Raw genomic sequence first — 19,993 nt, 5'->3', positions numbered from 1 at the left:
AGTGGAGTCTGCCATGCAGGGCTATAGCCAAGGCTACCCACTAAAGTCTGCCAGAAAATATTCTTCAATTCCAGGAGTTGACTACCTGTTATGGCCAACATGAAGACCAAGTTCAAATCGCCAGCGCCTACAAGAAAAGTGGGAAACAACTCTGCACACCTGTGACCCCAGCATTGGGGGCAGAGACTAGAAGATCCTAGAAATTGGTTGGCTATTCAGCCTAAAGAAAATGATGCCTTCCCATTCATTGACAGACCCTGTCTCAAGGCAACAAGGCCAATAGAGGCTGAAGAAGATTCCTGCTCTGGCCTCCCATGTACCCATACATTCACATACATGCACCACACACAAGACACAAACAAATAACTTTTGAAGAATACTTAAAATTGCAAAGACCCCCACTCTGTGAAAAACCATCCTAAGAGTGTCACAAGGCCTGTGGCCAGGAGGCCTGGGGAAGAACAGCGCGAAGGGATGCTTTAGTGCATCTTCATCTGAGAAAGGGTGTGAATAACCACCCCTTGTTAATCAGTCAGGGCCAATGACATGCTTGTCCCTTCCTTGGGATCCACCCAACTGTGACAATTGGCTTACCAATCATATTCCTTAAGAGCTTTAGTCACTCCCTCCCCAAAGGACACCCATAGATGCTTGCCTCTCTCAGAAAACACTGAATGTGAACACTTCTCCGGGGGGCAGACACCTCAAGGTCTCTTCAGAAGTGCCCCCAGGGCTTTATAAGTAGCTGGCATTGTGCTCTTTGCTCTCTAAAGAGCAAAGTCTTGGAACTGGGCCACCCTTGACCTGCACACTGCAGGGAATAGCCTGCACAGAATTCACAGCAAAATTCCGTAACACTGTTCCCCACTGCACCCCTGTCTAATAGCATAAGCAAGCAGGGAGTCAGTCGTGCTTCCTTCAGGCCTGGCCCTTCAGTATGTAGAACAATATCCAGAAGAGGGAGGGTGAAAAGGAGACAGAAAACAGCTTTCTAGTTACTTCTGTGAGGAGGAAGAAACAAATGGATACCTTCAGAACAATCCAATCAACCATTCATAATAAAAAAAACGTAAAGCAGTGTGCATACTCCCAAGGATATTCTAGACAGTTTAAGAAAATCCTACTGGACATAAAACTCCAAAAACAAAGACTAAATGTCCCAAGTTGTTGACATTTAATAAATATGTCCAGGAACCCAGTGCCCAATTAATTAGTTAAAGTATAAGTAGTTAGGCAGAGAAATTTCTCCCTAACAGATGGTATAACAGGCTTCAAAAGGAAAGGAAATTATACTTTAAAGTTAGCGCTCTATGGCTACTATAACAAATATCACACCAGAAGATAACGTGTGGAGGGCTGGCATCAGATGTCTTTTCTATCTTACTTATGACAACAAAACCAGAACAGCCAGGCAGCAGGGCCTCCCCACACTCCCGCCTACCCAGCCAGAGAAGCCATCCTGCTCCTCCCCTATACTGAGCCCCATTCCCAGGCCATACCAGGATATAAAAAGCCTGGCCTCGTGCCAGCTGGCAAGACCACACACACCCAGTATTTTTAACTTAAGGAGGCCTAAGGATCAGGCCACCAGGAGGGCACCAGAAATGCACACAGAAGCTTAGCAACCTCTCCAGCCAGGATGGTGGTCTGCAGCTGAGCTCTTTCCAAGATCTCTTGCTTCATTGCAGACCTACTGTTAATAGTGGCAGAGCCTCGGAAGACAGCATCCTAAGCTGATAAAAGTGAGGAGATGGTTCACGCTGAAAGAGCACGCAGTGTTTCAAAGACCATATGCAAAGCTCTGTAAACAGCAGTGCGAATGCCAAGTACTGGCCAGGAAGCTGGACTCTCATTCTTCATTCCTGACACAGAAGAATACAAAGTTGACTTGTTGTAATTGCTCTAACAGTTTGCTGTTGTTGTTTATAGTTTCACACTGGTCTTGGCATGGGGCCACACATACAGACATCATGAAGCTGTGCCTGTAGATACAATTCTTGATTGCCCTACTACGGCTAACTTATTTTCTGGGTTGCTTAAGTATGAATCAGAAGGTTCTTTTCCCATTCTGTTCTTTATTGCTAAAAAATGCATTAAACACAGACTTTAGTAAAACCTTCTGCCTGCGATGCACGCCATTCTGTCTTTCTCTGAGGAGTGAAGCTAGCAAACTCTGTTAGATTTTTGTATCAATTATGAAAACATGATTATTCTCCAATAGGTTTAGGTGGAGACCAGCAAGGTAGGACTTCAATCAAGGGGCCTGCAGCTTTCAGCACCAGGGAAACCGTCAGCAGATCTGCAGCCCTAAGGTGGTGTCACACCAAAGCAGAAGGCAGCCACACAGAGAGTGTCCACTGGGTGCTGAAAATTGAGCCTGTGGCCCTTGCCTTCCTAGAGCACTGCTCTGCTAACCTTTGTCCCAGTTCACCTTGAAACTGCTTCCCTTCCCATCATCCCTTTCAGCAGGCCTCTCCTGAGCTCCTCACAGGCACTCACAAGCCTAGCAGCCTTGCCTCCAATGGATGGGCACAGAACCCGCTATCCTACGGCTGCTCTCCCAGGCCTGCCCTGCACAGCTGAGCAATCACTCAGAAGGTGCAGCCTCGGTTCCTTGAACCTTTTCCTGGTTTAATCTAAATAAAGACCACCCCACCTCACACAGCTCCTCAGGCCAGCACCCTGACAACCAAAGCCCCCAGCAGATGCTCATCTCCTGAAGTCACCTCTGCTCTTAACACACACATTTCTGGAGCCACGTTGAGAGCCAGAGCGTTACCAGGTGGCACACTGTGAGACCCAAACATGGAGACCACAATCTGTAAGGACGGCTCTTACGAAAAATGTCTCTGCAGGTTTCCAAAGCAGATCGAGGGACCCCCATGGAAGGAAAATGAAAAGGTAAAAGTCTAAATCTGTCAGGGCAGAGAAAACACGAACTGAGGTAGCAGCAGACAAGAGGTCAAAAAAATTTTGGAAGGAGAAAAGCAGAGAGACAAGTGATAATTAATGTTTTAATTTGTTCTAGGTGAGAGGATAAGAAGCAAGCTAATTAAAGCACAAAACCCCAAAGATTCAGGAATCACAGGGTGGCAGGAGCTGGTCAAAACGACCAGCAAGGAGGAATTCAGAGCCCCCTTCCCTGTCCTCACCACAGTCTTGTCTCAAGTCAGAGGAGGACTGCCATCTGGAGGGGCCAGCAGGGGAGGAGCCCATGGAAAACAGGAGAAATTAAAATGTATCCTGTGGCGGGCAGGCCAGAGCCTACTCCCTCTCTGAAAGCAATGGACACAGGAGTGGGAGAAGCATGCACAAGACGGGCTTCAAGGAAAATGGCTCACCTCAATTCCCACTCCGTCATCTGGCCCACGAGGGCATTTGACCATCCAAGGACACAGAACTTTCTCTTTGAAACTAGAACCATACAGTCACACGAATTCTATTCTAAAGGTGTGTAAAGGCAGATGAACTGCTCTATTCCGAAGATAATGATATCAGAAAAGAGTTTGTGATGAAAAACGAAGTCTATAGATAGTGAAACTGGAAAAAAATAAGTAAAGAAAGCACCTAACAGGACGGTAGGGAAATTAACAATATCTGCCAAGAAATAATAAAAAAAGATAAACAGATGAAAAAGGGAAAGAAAATAATCCAAAAGTAAAGAGTTAATCCAGGATTAACTAATAAACCTTCCAAAGTGTAATAACAAAGAAAACTACAATGTTGACATTATCAAGGAAAATACACACCAACCGCCAGCACACACATAAGCATGGAGTTAACATTGGTTGAGTCTGGAAAAATAAGCAGGAAAAGACAGACTCCAGTTCTCACCGCTTTGGAAGCTGGGGAATCAAACACATCTGAAGTCTCCAGGGGAGGAAAAACAGGGCAACATACAAAGGGTGAAGGCCTGGATGTCTCAACAGAAGCCGGAAGGCACTCAGGGCAGGAGAGATAAAGGCTTCAGGGGAAAATCTTTCCAACTTCCACATCTATCTGCTCACCAATCAGAAGTGACAGTAAAAAGCACCTTTCTGACACTGGGGACACATCCCCACCACTACCACACCTTTCAAAGAAGCTTCTCCAGGGATATGCACCCCAAAAAAGGGACACACAAAACCCATGGCACTTAGCAGGCAAAGGACTTAAAAAGTAAGGAGGGACTCCTCACCTACACACAGACATGGCAGGCTAAACACATTCTAAGGAGAGCTTTAGGATGCCAGCTCTGTGTGGGAACTCACTGGAGGCATGTCCCAGAAGAAGTCCACTACACTTGATACCAGAAGAAACTCCATCCATGGAGTTTGTCCCTGCTGCAACAGCTGTAAAACAGAGTTCTGGATTAGGAGTACAGAGAGCAGCTCTCAAATCCTCAAACAACAGATGCTCACCCATGACCATGAGAAATGCTCTCCATACTCTACTCTGTCCAACCCACTGGCCCCACCACAATCAAGGGAGCTTGGAGCTGGGCTGCAGCCAGTGCCTACATCTGTCATCAGTGAAGCAATGATGCTATTATCAAGGCCAGCAAAGCAGAAAGCTGAGCATGTAGAACACACTGACAGTCTTTGAGTTCTACACAGTCGGACTCACGTGAACACTGATGGCTGAATTAAGTGAAAAAAATGGCAGAGAAGCCAATAGGAAAAAAGGGAACTTGATGCCAAAAAAAGTAGGTTTTCTCTTCTACTGTAGTTTCTTTATACTTCCGCAACATTTACCTCATTAAAAATACAGATCCAGACTTGAGAGCTGACAGCGTTCTCTGCATGCTGCTTCAGATTTCTGTCAGGACCCCACTGCCAAATGAGAAACTCACCAGCACTGAAGCCCATAGTGTTAAGTGGGAATTCTTTCTTAACTGCCATAGAGACAGCATGGCTCTCCAATACAGACCCAGTTTAACATAATTTCTCAGGTGGAAGAAAATGAGGTTAATGGAAGCCACGTGTTCTTCTGAAATGTCCTCTGAGGAAAACAATTTTAGCAGACGCATATTTCTAATCTGTGGAGATGGGATTTTCTCTACTCTGGAACCTAGTGCTGCTTCTAAATGTGGAAGGACAGTATCTTCTCTTAAAAAATAAATTGAATAAATTTAATCCTACTTATTTATTCAACTGATTTATTTAGATCAATTTTAGATGTTTTCACCCCCACTTACTCTCTGACCTGATGCAGGAAAGCACCAGACCAGAATACAAATGAATAGGAAACATGGGGGTAGGGGGTAGATGCATAAACTGTGCAGACGTCTATAAATTTCACACAATAAAAGAAAAAGGAAAATGTCTTTAAAGGCTAATGGAACTTGAAAACAACGTGCTTCTCACCCAGACCCAGAACAATCTTCTTTGGCAAGATCCAGGTCTAATGGAGCCTTTTCTTAGACACTGTCCCCCTGTAGTAGCTGCTCCCAGAGCACAACCATCAAGCCCCACCCAGCACCAGCACACTGCATCAAGTGCCTAGGGTGCAGGTCTGTTTCTCTAAGGCACTTGCAGCTCCTCCACATTACCAAGAAATAGCTGGTGACAACCACATTCACAAGCCACCAAAGACCTCAATATTTTCTCAATCCAATAGCCAAAAGGAACACTGTATCAATGGTAACAGGAGGCAGCAGGAGGATCACCTTCACCTGCGTGAACCAACGCCTCCCCTCCATGGCCCTGCCTCCCCAACCAGGCGAGTGTTCCGCCCTCTGAGGCATCTCAGCAGGAGGGCAGGGTCACACTTTGCTCACCCTCACTATCAAGACTCACATCTCTCATCCTGTGCCTCAACCCTTCCCAGTCTCCCTTCGGAGGTCCTCAGCAACAAGCTGGTCCTCTTGGGATTCCCAGTGATGGATGGGAGATCACACAGCACACATTCAACTCCCATGTTAAACTGAAAGCAGGGAAATTCATCTTATAATGTGAACTGCTTACTTACACAGGGAACCACTTTAGTTCAAATAATTGATTTCTCTACTTCAAGCACAGGCTGAGAGAGCCTGATCTTCAAAAAGACCAGGGGGTGGGGGGCTGTGACATGGCTCTTGCCACCATGTCTGATAAACTAAATCTGATCCCTGAGATATGGGCTGGAAGGAAAGAACTAACTCCTACAGACTGGCCTCTGACCTCTACAAGATGGATGGATGGATGGATGGATGGATGGATGGATGGATGGATGGATGATGGATGGATGGATGATGGATGGATGGATGATGGATGGATGATGGATGGATGGATGATGGATGGATGATGGATGGATGATGGATGGATGGATGATGGATGGACGGACAGACAGACAGACAAATGGGGAAGAGTAGAGACAGGCCAGATCAGTGCTACAGCACATGAAGCAAGACAAGCCATGGTATGGGAAGAGAGAAGAGCATTCCTACTATAGGACCACCTACTAACAGTAAGGTCTCCTCATCACTGGAAACAGCTTCTCTAACCGAGAGACTCTGGACAACAACATTCAGGGCCACACTCTACCAGGGGAGCACAAGTCTCCACTCTGCATATGTATCACTCGGGGCTGGCCCCCAATCTCAGAGACATCGGTAAAGGTTCGGCCAGGTGCCCTGATATTTATTACCCCAGGAAATAAAAACGCCCAATGCTCAAGTCCCATTTCTGAAGCGGGAGAGAGGAGCCACAGTGGGAGAGCTTAGAAGCTGCACAAGGTTTAAAGGCAAATGAGCACATCACCCAGCACCTGGACCCTCCAGTGGGAAGCCCAGAGAGCCAGAGCCCAGACACCCACGTATGCTCATTAACCACAGGTTCCCTGCAAGGAAAGGATGGGAAGCACAAGGCCAGTCAGTCCATCCATGGAGCACTGTTGGGCCATAAAGCACACTGCGGCCATGTGTCATGTGACATGATCGTCTGCACAGGAAACACCGAGAAAACAAAGATCTCGCCTTAATTTTAATTGCATGTGTGTGTGCATACCTGAGAGGCAGGGGTGCCGGACGCTGTGGGGCTGGAGCAACCAGCTCTGTGGATGCCGATGTGAGTGCTGGGAACCAAGCTGCCATGTGCAGGGACTATGTGCACCCTTAGCCACTGACCATCTCCAGACCCACAGCCAGCCTTCTATGTACTAACTGACAAGACTTTCCACAAAACTAACGTCAAAGTCAAAGGGAACCATCTTTGACTTTATCTGTCCTTTAAAAACTCCAGTGAACTGGTGCTGAGTATCGCTTGCCCTGTTTCTTAGAATCACAATTGTACACCGGCGTGGGCCCAAAGACCAAGAGCTGCTGACTGGACCCCTGCTCTACTGTACAGCAACTGTGTGAAGCTGATTAACCTTGCTCACTCAGCTTCCTCCCCTGCATTGTAAGGACGGTATCAACATCTTCCTCTGAAGGCCATGAGGACTAAGCCAATGTTGACCCAGATAGACTACACTTGGTAAATGTTAAGCTACCATAACTATGCAAAAAAAAAGAACCAAAAAAAACAACAACAAAAACAAAAACCAAAGATACACAGAAGGGTTAAGGAAGGACAGTGTGGAGGTACTTAGCAGACCTGACACAGAGACTGTCACTCTAACATCCAGTGACAATTTTAGGCTTACTTAAAGGAAAACACAACAATGATAAAGACCGGAACTATAAAGAGGACAATGACAAGAACAGACTAATCCACTGAATTCCTGGAAGCCCTTCAGAGGCCATCCACTGGAACAAAAGCACAGAGATGCTTTAGGGAAGCCACTTACTGCCTTAATCCTAGCAAGCTGGAGGCAGAGGCAGTCAGCCTGGTCTATAGAGCTAGTTCCAGTACAGCCTGGGCTACACAGAGAAACCCTGCGAGGGGCCGGGAGTTGGTGTAGCATTTGGGGGGATGGAAGGAGGGAGCAGCCACACACCCTGGGAAAGCATAACTTCTACCTCAGGAAACAGACAGAGATGGCCAGGTCTGCAGGCCACTCTTTCTGAAAGCTGCACTCCATAGAGCTTCTCGCTGTAAAGCCTGTGAGGATAATATCTGCCTAGAACAGCAAACTTAGGCTACAAACTTGGGTGAGGACTGCTGAGCCCAGTTCCCCACCCTATTCTGCCACATTCTTGTAGAACACTTCTCCGGCCTTAAGGGATGCTCTGCTAGAGCTCTGTCCACTGTGGAAATGGCATCTGAACTATCCATGAGTCTTCCTCAATACACACAACAAATGGCTACAGCGAAGATGATGGCTTGAGTCTCCATGACCCGTGAGCCACATTCAATTCAACCACACTCCACTTTCCAGGTTCTAACCATCTGCTCCTACTCACATGCTACACCTGCTACCAGAGAGAATTCTAGAAACATGAGCAGCCATAAAGTCGGGTAGCAGCATCTCTAGTCTCAATGCAGGATCAATCGGAAACCAGCACTGGGTATTGATGCTCCATGAACGAGTAAGACAGAGCCCACTGTATGTGCGCTCAGCACTGAGGCTTCCCTGAGACTCTCGGGATGATCTATACCAGAGCCAAGAACATTTCCCTGTGGGCTAGACGGACTCCACTGACTGAAAGTGACTGCTGCTGCTCCAGAGAACAAGAGTTCAGTCCCCATCACTCAGGATGGGCAGTTCACTAGGGCCTGTGACTCCACCACCAGGGTACCCACCTTCCTCTTCTGACCTCTGTGCACACACTCAAGGGCACACACAGGAATAAATAATAAAATAAATCTTTTGATAGAAAGAAAGAAACTTGGGAATTGTTCAAAACCATTCTGTGTTCTTACAAAGACTCCTGTGTAGAATCTCTTATAAGCGTCACCTGTCAATAAAAAAGTCAATGGCCAATGAGCTGAGGCAGGAAATAGGAGGTGGGACACTGGCAGGAAGAAGAGGATTCTGGGAAAGAGTGAGAGTATAAAAGAGAGATTCAAGAGATCTTGGAGGAGATGGACTGAGGAGAAAGATGCAAACCTGCAAGAAGATGGACTCAGGGAGATTCAAGACAGACACCTGAAGAGAGCCACAAATAGACAGTCATAAACCAGCAAGGAGCTAAACTCAGAACAGAATAAGGGAGATTCAATGAGACACTGAGGAAGACGCTCAGAAAGACATGAAGAAAGAAGAGGGCAGGCACTGAAAAGAGGTAACTAACCAAGTGGTAGACACAGAATAGTCTGAATGGGTTAAATAAGTTACAAGCTGGTCAGGGAATGAGTCAAAGCTTATGGCCTAGGCATTTAATAATAAATAATTAGTCTCAAAGTTGTCATTCTGGGAGCTGGGGTTGGGAAAAGAAAAATTCATTTTTTAAAAAAATACTCCAGAACCAAAAAACTGCCTCCACAACCAGAACCAGCTCACCGCCTGCCCTGAGGTCAGCAGACATTCCATGTCTTGATTCTGTCTCCCTCATTACAGGTGCTGACTTAAAAGTGACCATGCTGCAGGCTGCTGGGTGGTTTTGAGCAGCATGGGTGATGTCCTCCTCAGAGTGAACTCCTGATGAAGCCCCTGCCTCTTCCCCTGCTCCCGGCTTTATTGCTCTCCAATCTGCAGGTACATGGTAGGAGAAATCCCTTATGCCTTGGAACTACTCAAAGTGTGCCACGATGCATCTAATGTCCTGAAGACTGGGACCAAAGATGCCATCGGGTTATTGTCCTGCTCTTCGTCACTGAAGAAGCCAGCAAGCCTCAAAGTGAAGTGCCAGCTCTCCTCAGCGACCCAGCAGCTTTTTACCAGGAAATTCTTCTCTTTCCTTTTCTCTCCCACTACTCGAAAATTTGGCCAGCTTCTGGGAAGAAATCCCACCATCTGTCTCCCTGACCTGCGACAAACAGCAAGCAGGCTCAAGAAGATGGGAAAATAAATCCTTTTCTCCCATGAAGTCAGAATAGAGGGACATGGAAGATGAGTAAGGTGACTTCTGCAGTACCCAAGAGTCAAACCCAGAATGGCAAGGTGATCTGAAAGCCAAAGGAATGGCCTTTTCTAGCTGCCCTTTTTAGAGAAGCACAGAGCCAACATGCCAACAATGGTTTACTCTTGACCCTTCTCCCCAGGTATTCCTAAAACCAATTAGGATAAAACTCACAATCCTGTGACAGCCAACCCTCAGGATCCATCTTCAAAAGGCACTGCATAAAGGTCTGCTCCTTGACACCTGTGCATGCTTCTGAGGTACATCTGGACAGGAGTGTACCTTCCCAGCATACACTCCCAGACTTCTAGGAACTAGACAGTGCAGATGTCCGGAAAAGCTGGTTTTGCTCTCACTACCAAGCAAAATGTAATTACTTCACCAAACACAGATTTCTAATTTAATTCCAACATTTGCATGTTCTGTTACTACTCTGACTTTGTTCAGAATGTTTGCCATTTTATGAACGTTGATTTGGATTATAGCCCTCGACAAACCTCAAGAGTCAACTCCACTGGCTGACAGACTGATTGGTTGACTGGCTGGCTGGCTAGTTGGTTAGTTGGTTGGCTGGCTAGTAGTTTGGTTGGCTGGCTAGCTGGCTGGCTGGCTGACTGACTCACTGACTGACTGACTGACTGACTGACTGACTGACTGACTGACTGACTGACTTGACTGACTAGATTGGCTGGCTGGCTGGCTGGCTGGTTGGTTAGCTGATTGGTTTGTCGGTGGACAGACTGCTTTGAGGGTCAGTTGGTAGAACGGCTGGTTGGCTAGCTGACTAGTTGGATAAATGGCTGGCTGGCTGGCTGGCTGGCTGGCTGGCTGGCTGGCTGGAAGGATGAATGGATAGATGGATGGATAGATTGATGGGGGGATGGTTGGGTAGTTGGTTGGTTGGTTGGTTGACTGGTTGTCTGGTTGGCTAGCTGATTGGCTCATTGGTTTAGTAAATAATGTTCTTTCACTGAGTCGATACTAATACAGAGAGATAAATTTGGCTAATTCTGTGAGATACAGTCTGTTTTCTACATATTTCTCCATAGAAACTGGGAAGCTGGGTAACTCCCATGTTCTTATATATAATTATCTAGTAACCCAAATTTGGTGCAGAACTACTTTAAGTATGTAAAGGATGTCTGTGTTACATATTTATATGCAATTCTCACACACATTTCTGAGTTCTAAAACTTCCAGAAATTTCTAATACGTCCATAGAGTTAGTTCCTTTCAAGGCCCAAGAAAGTTTGGATAATACAAGACCAACTTTACTGAGATATCTCGATGATTTCTCTCTTCCAGTCCCCACCCAATATCTATAGATCTCTGCCTCTCTCTGACTCTGTTACACACATACACAGAGAGGGAGGGACGGTTTTACTCACAACCACAAAAATAACTTTTAAGGTTATTTTTCAAGGCTGTAAGAGCAAATATCTATAATTTATTATACATAAAATAATCAAACTGCCATTAAGAAGTTAACTGACTAGCCATACTATAAAAAAGAACAAGGCTTCTTTATAACCTTTAGGTAAGACCCATCTTAACATACAAAATTCGAGGCATGGAGTTCCTGGGGGTTAAAGAGGAACAATGGTGACCGCTCAGAATAACCATGCTTCATTTAAACAATTTACCTTGGTGTTTCACAGAAGAGCCTTATTTTCTGAACCACTGAGAAACCAATGGTCTCTCCTTGCTTCTTTGGAACTCTAAGTGTGTTAGCCTGACAGTTTTCCACATTATCAGAAAGACACTCTGCGTGCCTTAGTCTAACACATGACAGGTGTTCAGAACACATGTTACCCAAGAATATCCTCACAAGTAAATTTAAAAGATCATTCATCCCAACAATCACTACCACTCCTTTGGTTTTAGAAAAAACTCTTGACACTGTTGAGGGTAGTGGTTACATCTACATAATTTGTCAAGCCGTCAGCCCGAAGACACTGAAGACTATTAAATGAGCAGACTAAAATTTCATACTGCAGTCAAAGTCATCAGCTCACTGGTACTTCGAAGGCTGAAGACACACCAGGAAATGTGGCAGCCAAGTGCCCTTAGTTATGCACATAAACACAGTGGGGTCCAGAGCTTCTGCCATCATAAGGAGGTTAATTAATTGGCAAGGACTATGCTGTCCCAGCTACTGATTCTGAAGTCTATCAGACAAGCTTGGAAGTGCTTGAACTCTCACATGCAGCCATTCAAGAGCATCACAGGAGGAACTCTGAGAGCCGGGTGTGTGTGCATGTGTTTGTGTGTGCGTGCTGTGTGTGTGTGTGTGTGTGTGTGTGTGTGTGTGTGTGTGTGTGCGCGCGCGCTTGGCCGCTATGGCCACATGGCACCAACACAGGGAGCCCCAGCAGCCCTCAGGACACCAAACTGGTTTCAGAGATGTCAACCTCAGCAGAGCTAGAGAGCCACCCAACCTAATGCCACACTTAATTTCTCTCTCAGTTAATCCTCTGGGGTTTTGGTTTTAGTTTATATTTGCTTTTGTTTCTGTTTTCAGGGAACAATGGAAGAATGTGGCTAAAAATTTTACATATATGGCATACTGGGTTTTTGGGTGACAGCAAGTAAGTGAAATTTATTAAAATACTACCTGAAATAATCACTTATGATTTATATACACTGGAAATAAAGCTGTAGGGCTGGAGAGATGGCTCAGTGGTTAAGAGCACTGACTGCTCTTCCAGAGGTCCTGAGTTCAAATCCCAGCAACCACATGGTGGCTCACAACCGTCTGTAATGGGATCCAATGCCATCTTCTGGTGTGTCTGAAGACAGCACACATGTATATGTGATCATATACATAAAAAAATAAATATTTCTTTTAAAAAAATAAAATTATAGGTGGTGAAAAGACGGCTCCATGGTTAAGAGCACCGCTGCTCTTCCAGAGGACCCGGGCTCCCAGCACCCACATGGCAGCTCACAACTGCCTGTACCTGCCGTTGCAGGGGACCTGACACCCTCACGAAGACATACATGCAGGCAAAACACCAGTGCATATGAAATAAAAATCAGTATGTCATGTTTCAAAGCTTGCACTTTGGTCAGAAAAAAATAATTAAAAACTAAAACTATACCAGGAATATTTGGCAGGTCTCTTGAGTCGCTCGGAGTCTCCTTATATAAGAACACAGTAGACCATACACGAAGGAAAACAGTATAAAGCCCAGCAGAGAGCAGGCAGGATGCCACGCCTGTAGCATATCTAGAACACTGTAAATGCTCTCTAAAGAACAAATGTCAAGGCAGAACTGCAAACCAAGCGAAAAGGAAGCCACCACCACCTAACATTTCTCATTAATTGCATCCTCAGCTTACTCCTAGGAAAAAGTAAAGATTTGAAAATCTACACAGAACTCAGAGTAGGCTCTTCTAATTCAAGTTTAGTGACAATGTCACACTGTTTCAAATGTGTCTCAATCTTACTACAACACAAGAAACAAGAGTTCCACATTTTAAGAAGTAAATAGGAATTTCTGGATCTACAAATTCCTTCAGAAATATTTCCTTAGTACGAAGTTCCAGCTACAGGAAACTCTGGCATCCATGCTGGTGGCTTCTGCTATCTCTCCTCATGGAAGCAGACACATGCCCTGTCGATGAGTCTTTTTATAAACCTTAGATACCTATGTATTCACTGCATGAATAACAGAGGCAACCAAGACAGTGAAAGGCCATCATTACCCAAGTCTCCAATGAGTGAGAAAAGTCCCAGCATCCCAGCTGCAAAGCAAAGCAAAGCAAAGCTGCTTGACAAGTCAATGCGCACACAGGACAACCACAAAAAACGGTGCGAACCGCACTGCCAGTGAACCCCACTGCAGTTCATAGCTGTAACGAGCAAAACACTTGCCTTCATCTTCTGTAGTTGTGAGACTACATGCATTTGTATGCACATAAAATATGGGGAAATGTCACAGAAATGTTTTATAGGCCAGTGAATGAGCATGGACACACGAAGACATATGGGGATATATTTGTAGGCAACCATGAAACTCACAAAACCTCTTCAGATTCTAAGTGTAAGGCGTACCTGGCACTGACTTAGGACTCTGGCACCGACTCTTCTCCACCGTCCCATTCAACCACACTCCTCAAAAATAGGACACCTGAGCATTGTTAGACACAACCAAAACCACAGAACCATGCCTTTTCAGACGTAAGATGGAGAGAGCCTAACACAAGCCTTTCACAAGAACACATCTGGAAGCACTGTTTGAAGCAGTCTTCTCTTCACAAAGCCCGTCTTTCACAACAGCTCTGCAAACTCTTCTAAAATATGACTTTTAAGTACATGCAAAAAAAATTTTTCTAGACTATACAAAATATATACAACACAGGTAAGAATCCAGGAAACCACTCAGCTGCCTTTATCTTTGCGTTTTCTATTGAGAAGTCTCTGCTGTGCACTTAGAGATGCATTTTACTGCAAAGATGGCGCCAATGGAAACGCTTCTGCTCTGAAATGAGCATGCAGTGAGGAAGATGTGGCCAGAAAGGGAGATGGTTAACAGTACAGAGTAGAGTGTCCACTTCATTTTAAGTCATCTGCACAAGAATCTGTTTTTAATTCAATTTTTATCTCCATTTAAATTGATATGTTCAGATAAAACACCTTAACAAAAGTTATACCTTCTACTTAATTTGGCCACTTTTAAAACAATGATCATATCCCACATTTTCCTTGCAGACGTCTCCACAATGCAGACACTTTGTAAAAACTAAAAAAGTGGGTTCTTCTCATAAAAATACTCATATGCCGAGTGTGGGGGCACAGGCCTTTAGTCACAGCATGTGGGAGACAGGCAGAGATGACTGTTGGGCTCCAGGACAGCCTGGCTACCTGGCAAGACATAGTTTCAAAAGGAAAACAAACAAACAAACAAACAAACAAAAAACCAAAACCACTAAAATAAAAACATTTAGTCAGATGTCTAATTCTTTCAGTTTTCCCAGCTGTGTAACAACCAGGGTAGGTGGTCTTTGTAGTCCTCATGGTCCTCGTGAATCCCAGACCTCTGAAGATGTTTGCAACCTACCCACACCAATAAACCTCAGCTTCTACAGTCATTATTCTTTATCAACGTTGCTTATTTTATATTAAAATCTCTTAGAGTGAGCTGTCAACAGTCCACAAACACTTGTGAGTACAGAATCTGCAAAACGTGAAGCAAGGCCTTGCTAATCCACACACCTGTTCCACAAAGAACACCCTAGTTTCTTTCAGTTAAAAAACAAAACAAAACCTGAAAATCTCAGTCAAAGTGTGACGAGCTTAAAGCTGCACTTCTGTGTGGCTCTGTACTGGATAACATCAACCAGCACGCTTCTGCTAACCCTCCAGGTCTGTTTCAAAAGCCTGGAGGCAGAACATTCCTCACAGAAGCATAGAAAATTCATTTCCCCCTCACCTCAATAAAAAACCAAATAGACACATTTTGGGGGGACCGTGCAAAGCTGATCTGTTTAGGGGTGTATCTACCTGATGATGTGGGAGAGAAGCAAGCAAGTGAAGAAGACCGAAACTCTAGTTCCAGTCAGTAAAGACTAAAGCAGTAGGCTATCACCACACCATGCTTCGGTAAGTCAGACACACGTACTTCTCAAAAACAAAATGACCACTACATAAAACAAGAACCACAGGCGTTAAGGCTAACATCACATAGTCAGTGGCCAGTTGCTCCTAATCGAGAGACAAAGGTAAGTGCTGTAGTTCTAATGGAATCCTCATTTAAAATTCCTATCACAGGAGCAGAGTGCTAGCCAGGAATCAAACTGTGACCCCTGAACCAAGGACAGCTTACCACTCGGCTGGTAAGTGGGCAACTCACTCTACAAAGTTGAATTCCTGCACTTTAATCCTCTGCAGAGATATATGAGCAATGCTGAATGAACCAGATTCAGCTCATTAGAGGCTCACAGACCAAACACAGAAAGCTCTGAAGACATCCAAAGCAAAGCCATGCCGAGGTGCGATGTCCACTCAATAAATACGCAATGCCATGATCATCGTCCAACGTCTTCTCTCAAGAACATTAGTTGCTGTACCTACACTAGTATGGTGCTCAGCCAGTTACACTAATCCTAAGGAAAGATGACACGATGAACAGCCAATCACAGTGTCTGGACCCCGCTGTATACACATTTATAATTTCCAGATCTTGGAGAGGGGGGCAGATCAAAAGCCCAGTGTGGCGGCACTCGCCTTTAATCCCAGCATATAGAAGGGAGGGGCAAAAGAATCAGGAGTTCAAGACTGCTCTAGACTACACTATGAGGTTAAAGCCAGTTTAAAAACCTTTCTTAAATAGGCACATGCAAGTAAGTGCACATGTACACAGAGCCTAAAGATATGTGTGTGTGTGTGTGTGTGTGTGTGTGTGTGCGTGCGCGCAAGTGTGACCGAGTAACTACTTTTCAAACCTTTACTAGATACTCTGTGTTTCCACCTAGACGCTCCGTTCTGTGGACTCGGTGTTCTAAATGCTGTGCACTGGGGTTGAGTGCTTCCCAGCATGTGAGAGGTTCTGAGTTCAACACACAGTACCAGAAGGGGAGGAGAGACATCAACACCTCAAGTTTTATCTCCTTTATAATGTTAGCAAGCATTCAAAAAGAAAGCTATTCCAAACTATTTTTCGCCTTTGAAATTTCAAAATGGGACAAGGTCATCTTGCAGTGAATGAGAGGGTTAACACACAGCCGATTACAGGCCTGACTTTAACTTGGCATAAAAACTTGAGATTCCTGTAGCTAGAGCAACACCATTTTCTTTTCATCATCAGAAATATTTATGCATCTGAATTGGATATTTCTTTTTAGTTAGCAGTAAATATCTGAACTAAAATCTTAATTAAAATGTGCTGAGGGCAGGAGAGATGGCTCAGTGGGCCAGGGACGCTTGCCAACAAGCCCGACAAAGTGAGTTCAATCCTGGGACCCACATGGAGGAAGAAACAGTTCCCGCCACCATCTTTTGACATCCACACACATATGTATAAATACATACACTCACAACTATTAAATGTTTTCAAAAATCACACAGAAGCCACCTGCTGCAATGCTTGATGGGTAATCAGCAACTTATCCTTTCAACTAAGTGTGTAAGGATCACGGGGCTACATAAAACCAAGAAGCTAAGAAAACTAAGATTATATTTCACTGCAGACCTATTTTTCACCCTACATATTTGAGGAATTTCCTTGCTAGTCATTCTTCACAAACTTCCTATATTTGGCTCTCATTCTAGTGTGGCAAACTAGGCCACAGTCTAAAACTAACAAGCCCTGAACTTCCTCAGGGCAGAGAGAAAGGACCCTCCATTTTCACTAGGAATGACACAACTTCTCATCAAGGAATCATGGGAAAAGCAGGCTGGAAGCCAAGGGCACAAGAATCACAGTGCACAAGCCCACTGTTCTCATCCCTGCCTCTTCCGTTCTGTGGTCTGCAAGTACAGGGAGGCCTTCAGCTCCCTGCTGCATGGGCTTCTCTTCACAGAGAGGAAGGCAGCTCTAAGAATACAAGGTTCCTGGTGGGGAGGGGAAACAGCTGAGAGCTGTAGGGGGAGAGGGTTGCTGGGAGCTGTTGCCTTCTTATGCATTAGTAATCCCCACCCCCACCCTCCTATACAACTCTGAGGAAGCCTGGCAGAAGAAGGGGTAACCTGGGGTAACAGGAAGCAGGATGATCCTGCACTCAGAGTTGTCTTTTGACACTGTGGAGGGAGGTTGCCAATAATGTACGAAAAGCAGTCTGAGGAGCCATGCTAGGGCTGAAGAGCTGACCTAGTGACCTAATTCCATCCTTCTCTGTAAGACAAGTGCAGACAATACTCAGCTAAGCAGACAGCTCAGACTGCTAAAGAGACTCTGAAGAGAACAGAAGTTTTTCCAGACTTGTTTCCTCAAGGAAGAGTTTCTATGAAATCCAGAGAAGAGTTTCCAGTGAGGAAGGGCTGCTAATGGCTCTCATGGCTTTAGGACCAGCTTGCAGGCCCTCCCGAGTCTAGAGTGAACCGCTGCCCCCACCAGCCTCACACTCCTTGGGATGCTTGTGGGTGCTGTATAAATAGCCTTTCTGGTGTTCCTAGTCACTCAGCACCTTGACAAGTCTGGATCTAACTGTGCCTTTCCAAGGCCTATGCCTCCTCGGGCCAATCGAACATGGTTAAGAACCAAGAGGACCATGAGCTGTGCTGCTAGAAGCAGGTGTCACATGTCACATGTGGTTAAAGCCACTTGTTTCTGGAGGAGAGAAAAAGATGGAGCCTTCTGTGTTAAGAGCAGGAAAGCCTCTCTTATCCAAAACGACTAACTGAATTTACAAATGAAATACTGAGACCTTTTCTAGAACATGCCACAATCAAAGTAACTTCCTGAGAACCTTCTAACCCAGGCTGGAGGCGTACACCTGTAATCTCCCCACTGGGAGACTAAATTTGAGGGCAGCCTGGGCTAACACAACCAGATTAACTCAAACAACAGGAAAAGTTTGAATGACTGGAAAATTCACCTTAAGAAATCTTCTCACAGGTCAGCAACTGAGGGGCCTACCCTCAGAAATGAACGCCAAGGTCACCAGGAGGAGCAACACTGCCTTCCCCCAAGCAGGGGCTTTATCAACTTTGTTGAAGTACAATTTCCATTAAGGAAGGAAGGAAGGAAGGAAGGGAGGGAGGGAGGGAGGGAGGGAGGGAGGAAGGAAGGAAGGGAGGGAAGGAGGAAGGGAGGAAGGAAGGAAGGGAGGGAGGGAGGGAGGAAGGGAGGAAGGAAGGAAGGGAAGAAGGGAGGAAGGAAGGAAGGAAGGGAGGGAGGGAGGGAGGAAGGGAAGAAGGAAGGAAGGAAGGGAGGAAGGAAGGAAGGAAGGAAGGAAGGAAGGAAGGAAGGGAGGGAGGGAGGAAGGGAAGAAGGAAGGAAGGAAGGGAGGAAGGGAGGAAGGAAGGAAGGAAGGAAGGAAGGAAGGGAGGGAGGGAGGGAGGAAGGGAAGAAGGAAGGAAGGGAGGAAGGGAGGGAGGGAGGGAGGGAGGGAGGAAGGAAGGAAGGAAGGGAGGGAGGGAGTCTATTTTATTGCAAGTTCAACTTTCCATCTGTAATAAAAAAAAGGGGGGGTGGCTATCACAGAAACACTCCCAAATTCTCTTCCTTACAACAATGAAGAGCAGAAAAACAACAACAAAAGCTCTCAACTAAGCACTGGAAGGCAGAGAGAAAAGCTAACACTGACCTGCTGCTGTGGGTACTGCAAGCCTCCCAGGGCCCCTGGAGCCCGGCCCTGCATGCCAAGGGGATACCGCTGTGCGCCTGGGGGGCCGTAGGCACCTCCTGGGTATGGGCTGCTCTGCTGCGGCTGCGAATGGGGGTGAGTGCCCATCCCATACAACTGAGGTCTCTTCATCACCATTGGGTCCATCGGACTGCCCTGTGAAGAAATAAACAAAGAAGCGAGTTTATTCCCTATTACTTATAACAAATGCAGCCTTTTAATACATGTGTAACACATCTATCTCAATTTTGAGATTAAAGACCATAATTTCAAAAATAAAAGCCCAGATCATTAAAGGGAAAAGACATTTTTTTTCCTTAGACTTAGTAAAAAGTTTCAGATAGGATTTTAAAATTAAGATCTGGAACAAACACTATGAGGAGAAACCGTATACCCTAAGTATCTAAAATCCTTAAAAAAAACATAGAAAACAACATGATTTTTTGATTCAACGTTTCCATCTAAAAATGACTTTTTAGACCTGACTCTGCAAGTCTTAATGAAGCCTTCATGCCCCTGGATAGTCACTGAAGTGAAAGGAAAAGTTCTAGATAATGTAAAATGCTTTTAGATAAAAACCTCCAAAGATAACGAGTGTACACAACAAGCCCCAGATTATGAGTCACAGGCCAGTAAACATCACACCAAACATCAGTTCAAAGCTGGACTCTGAGTTTTATTTTTGGTCTGGTGAGTCAGTCCTTGAGCCTCAGGGCCAAGGCCATCAGGAAGGCTGACCTCTAGACCACGAGAGGTAGGAGCAGAGCTTCAAGCAGGGCCCTCACAGCCTGGGCCCATCCAAAT

At 45.4% G+C, this 19,993-nt stretch overlaps 1 protein-coding gene across 5 annotated transcripts in view; it reads right to left on the bottom strand.

Moving 5' to 3' along the window:
• The window catches only part of Arid1b (AT-rich interaction domain 1B), a 355,595-nt gene that overhangs the window by 293,020 nt on the left and 42,582 nt on the right, over positions 1-19,993 (bottom strand). For all 5 annotated transcript variants that reach the window (XM_039099697.2, XM_039099688.2, XM_039099696.2 and 2 more), the window contains exon 2: positions 19,151-19,345. In XM_039099697.2, the coding sequence (XP_038955625.1) occupies positions 19,151-19,336 (186 nt within the window). In that variant the 5' untranslated portion in view covers positions 19,337-19,345. The remainder of the gene's footprint in view (positions 1-19,150; positions 19,346-19,993) is intronic.

Source organism: Rattus norvegicus, chromosome 1 (genome assembly GCF_036323735.1).
Source record: "Rattus norvegicus strain BN/NHsdMcwi chromosome 1, GRCr8, whole genome shotgun sequence".
Lineage (NCBI taxonomy): Eukaryota > Metazoa > Chordata > Mammalia > Rodentia > Muridae > Rattus > Rattus norvegicus.
Note: the sequence above shows the minus strand (reverse complement) of the source record. Positions and strands in the feature narration are given on the sequence as shown.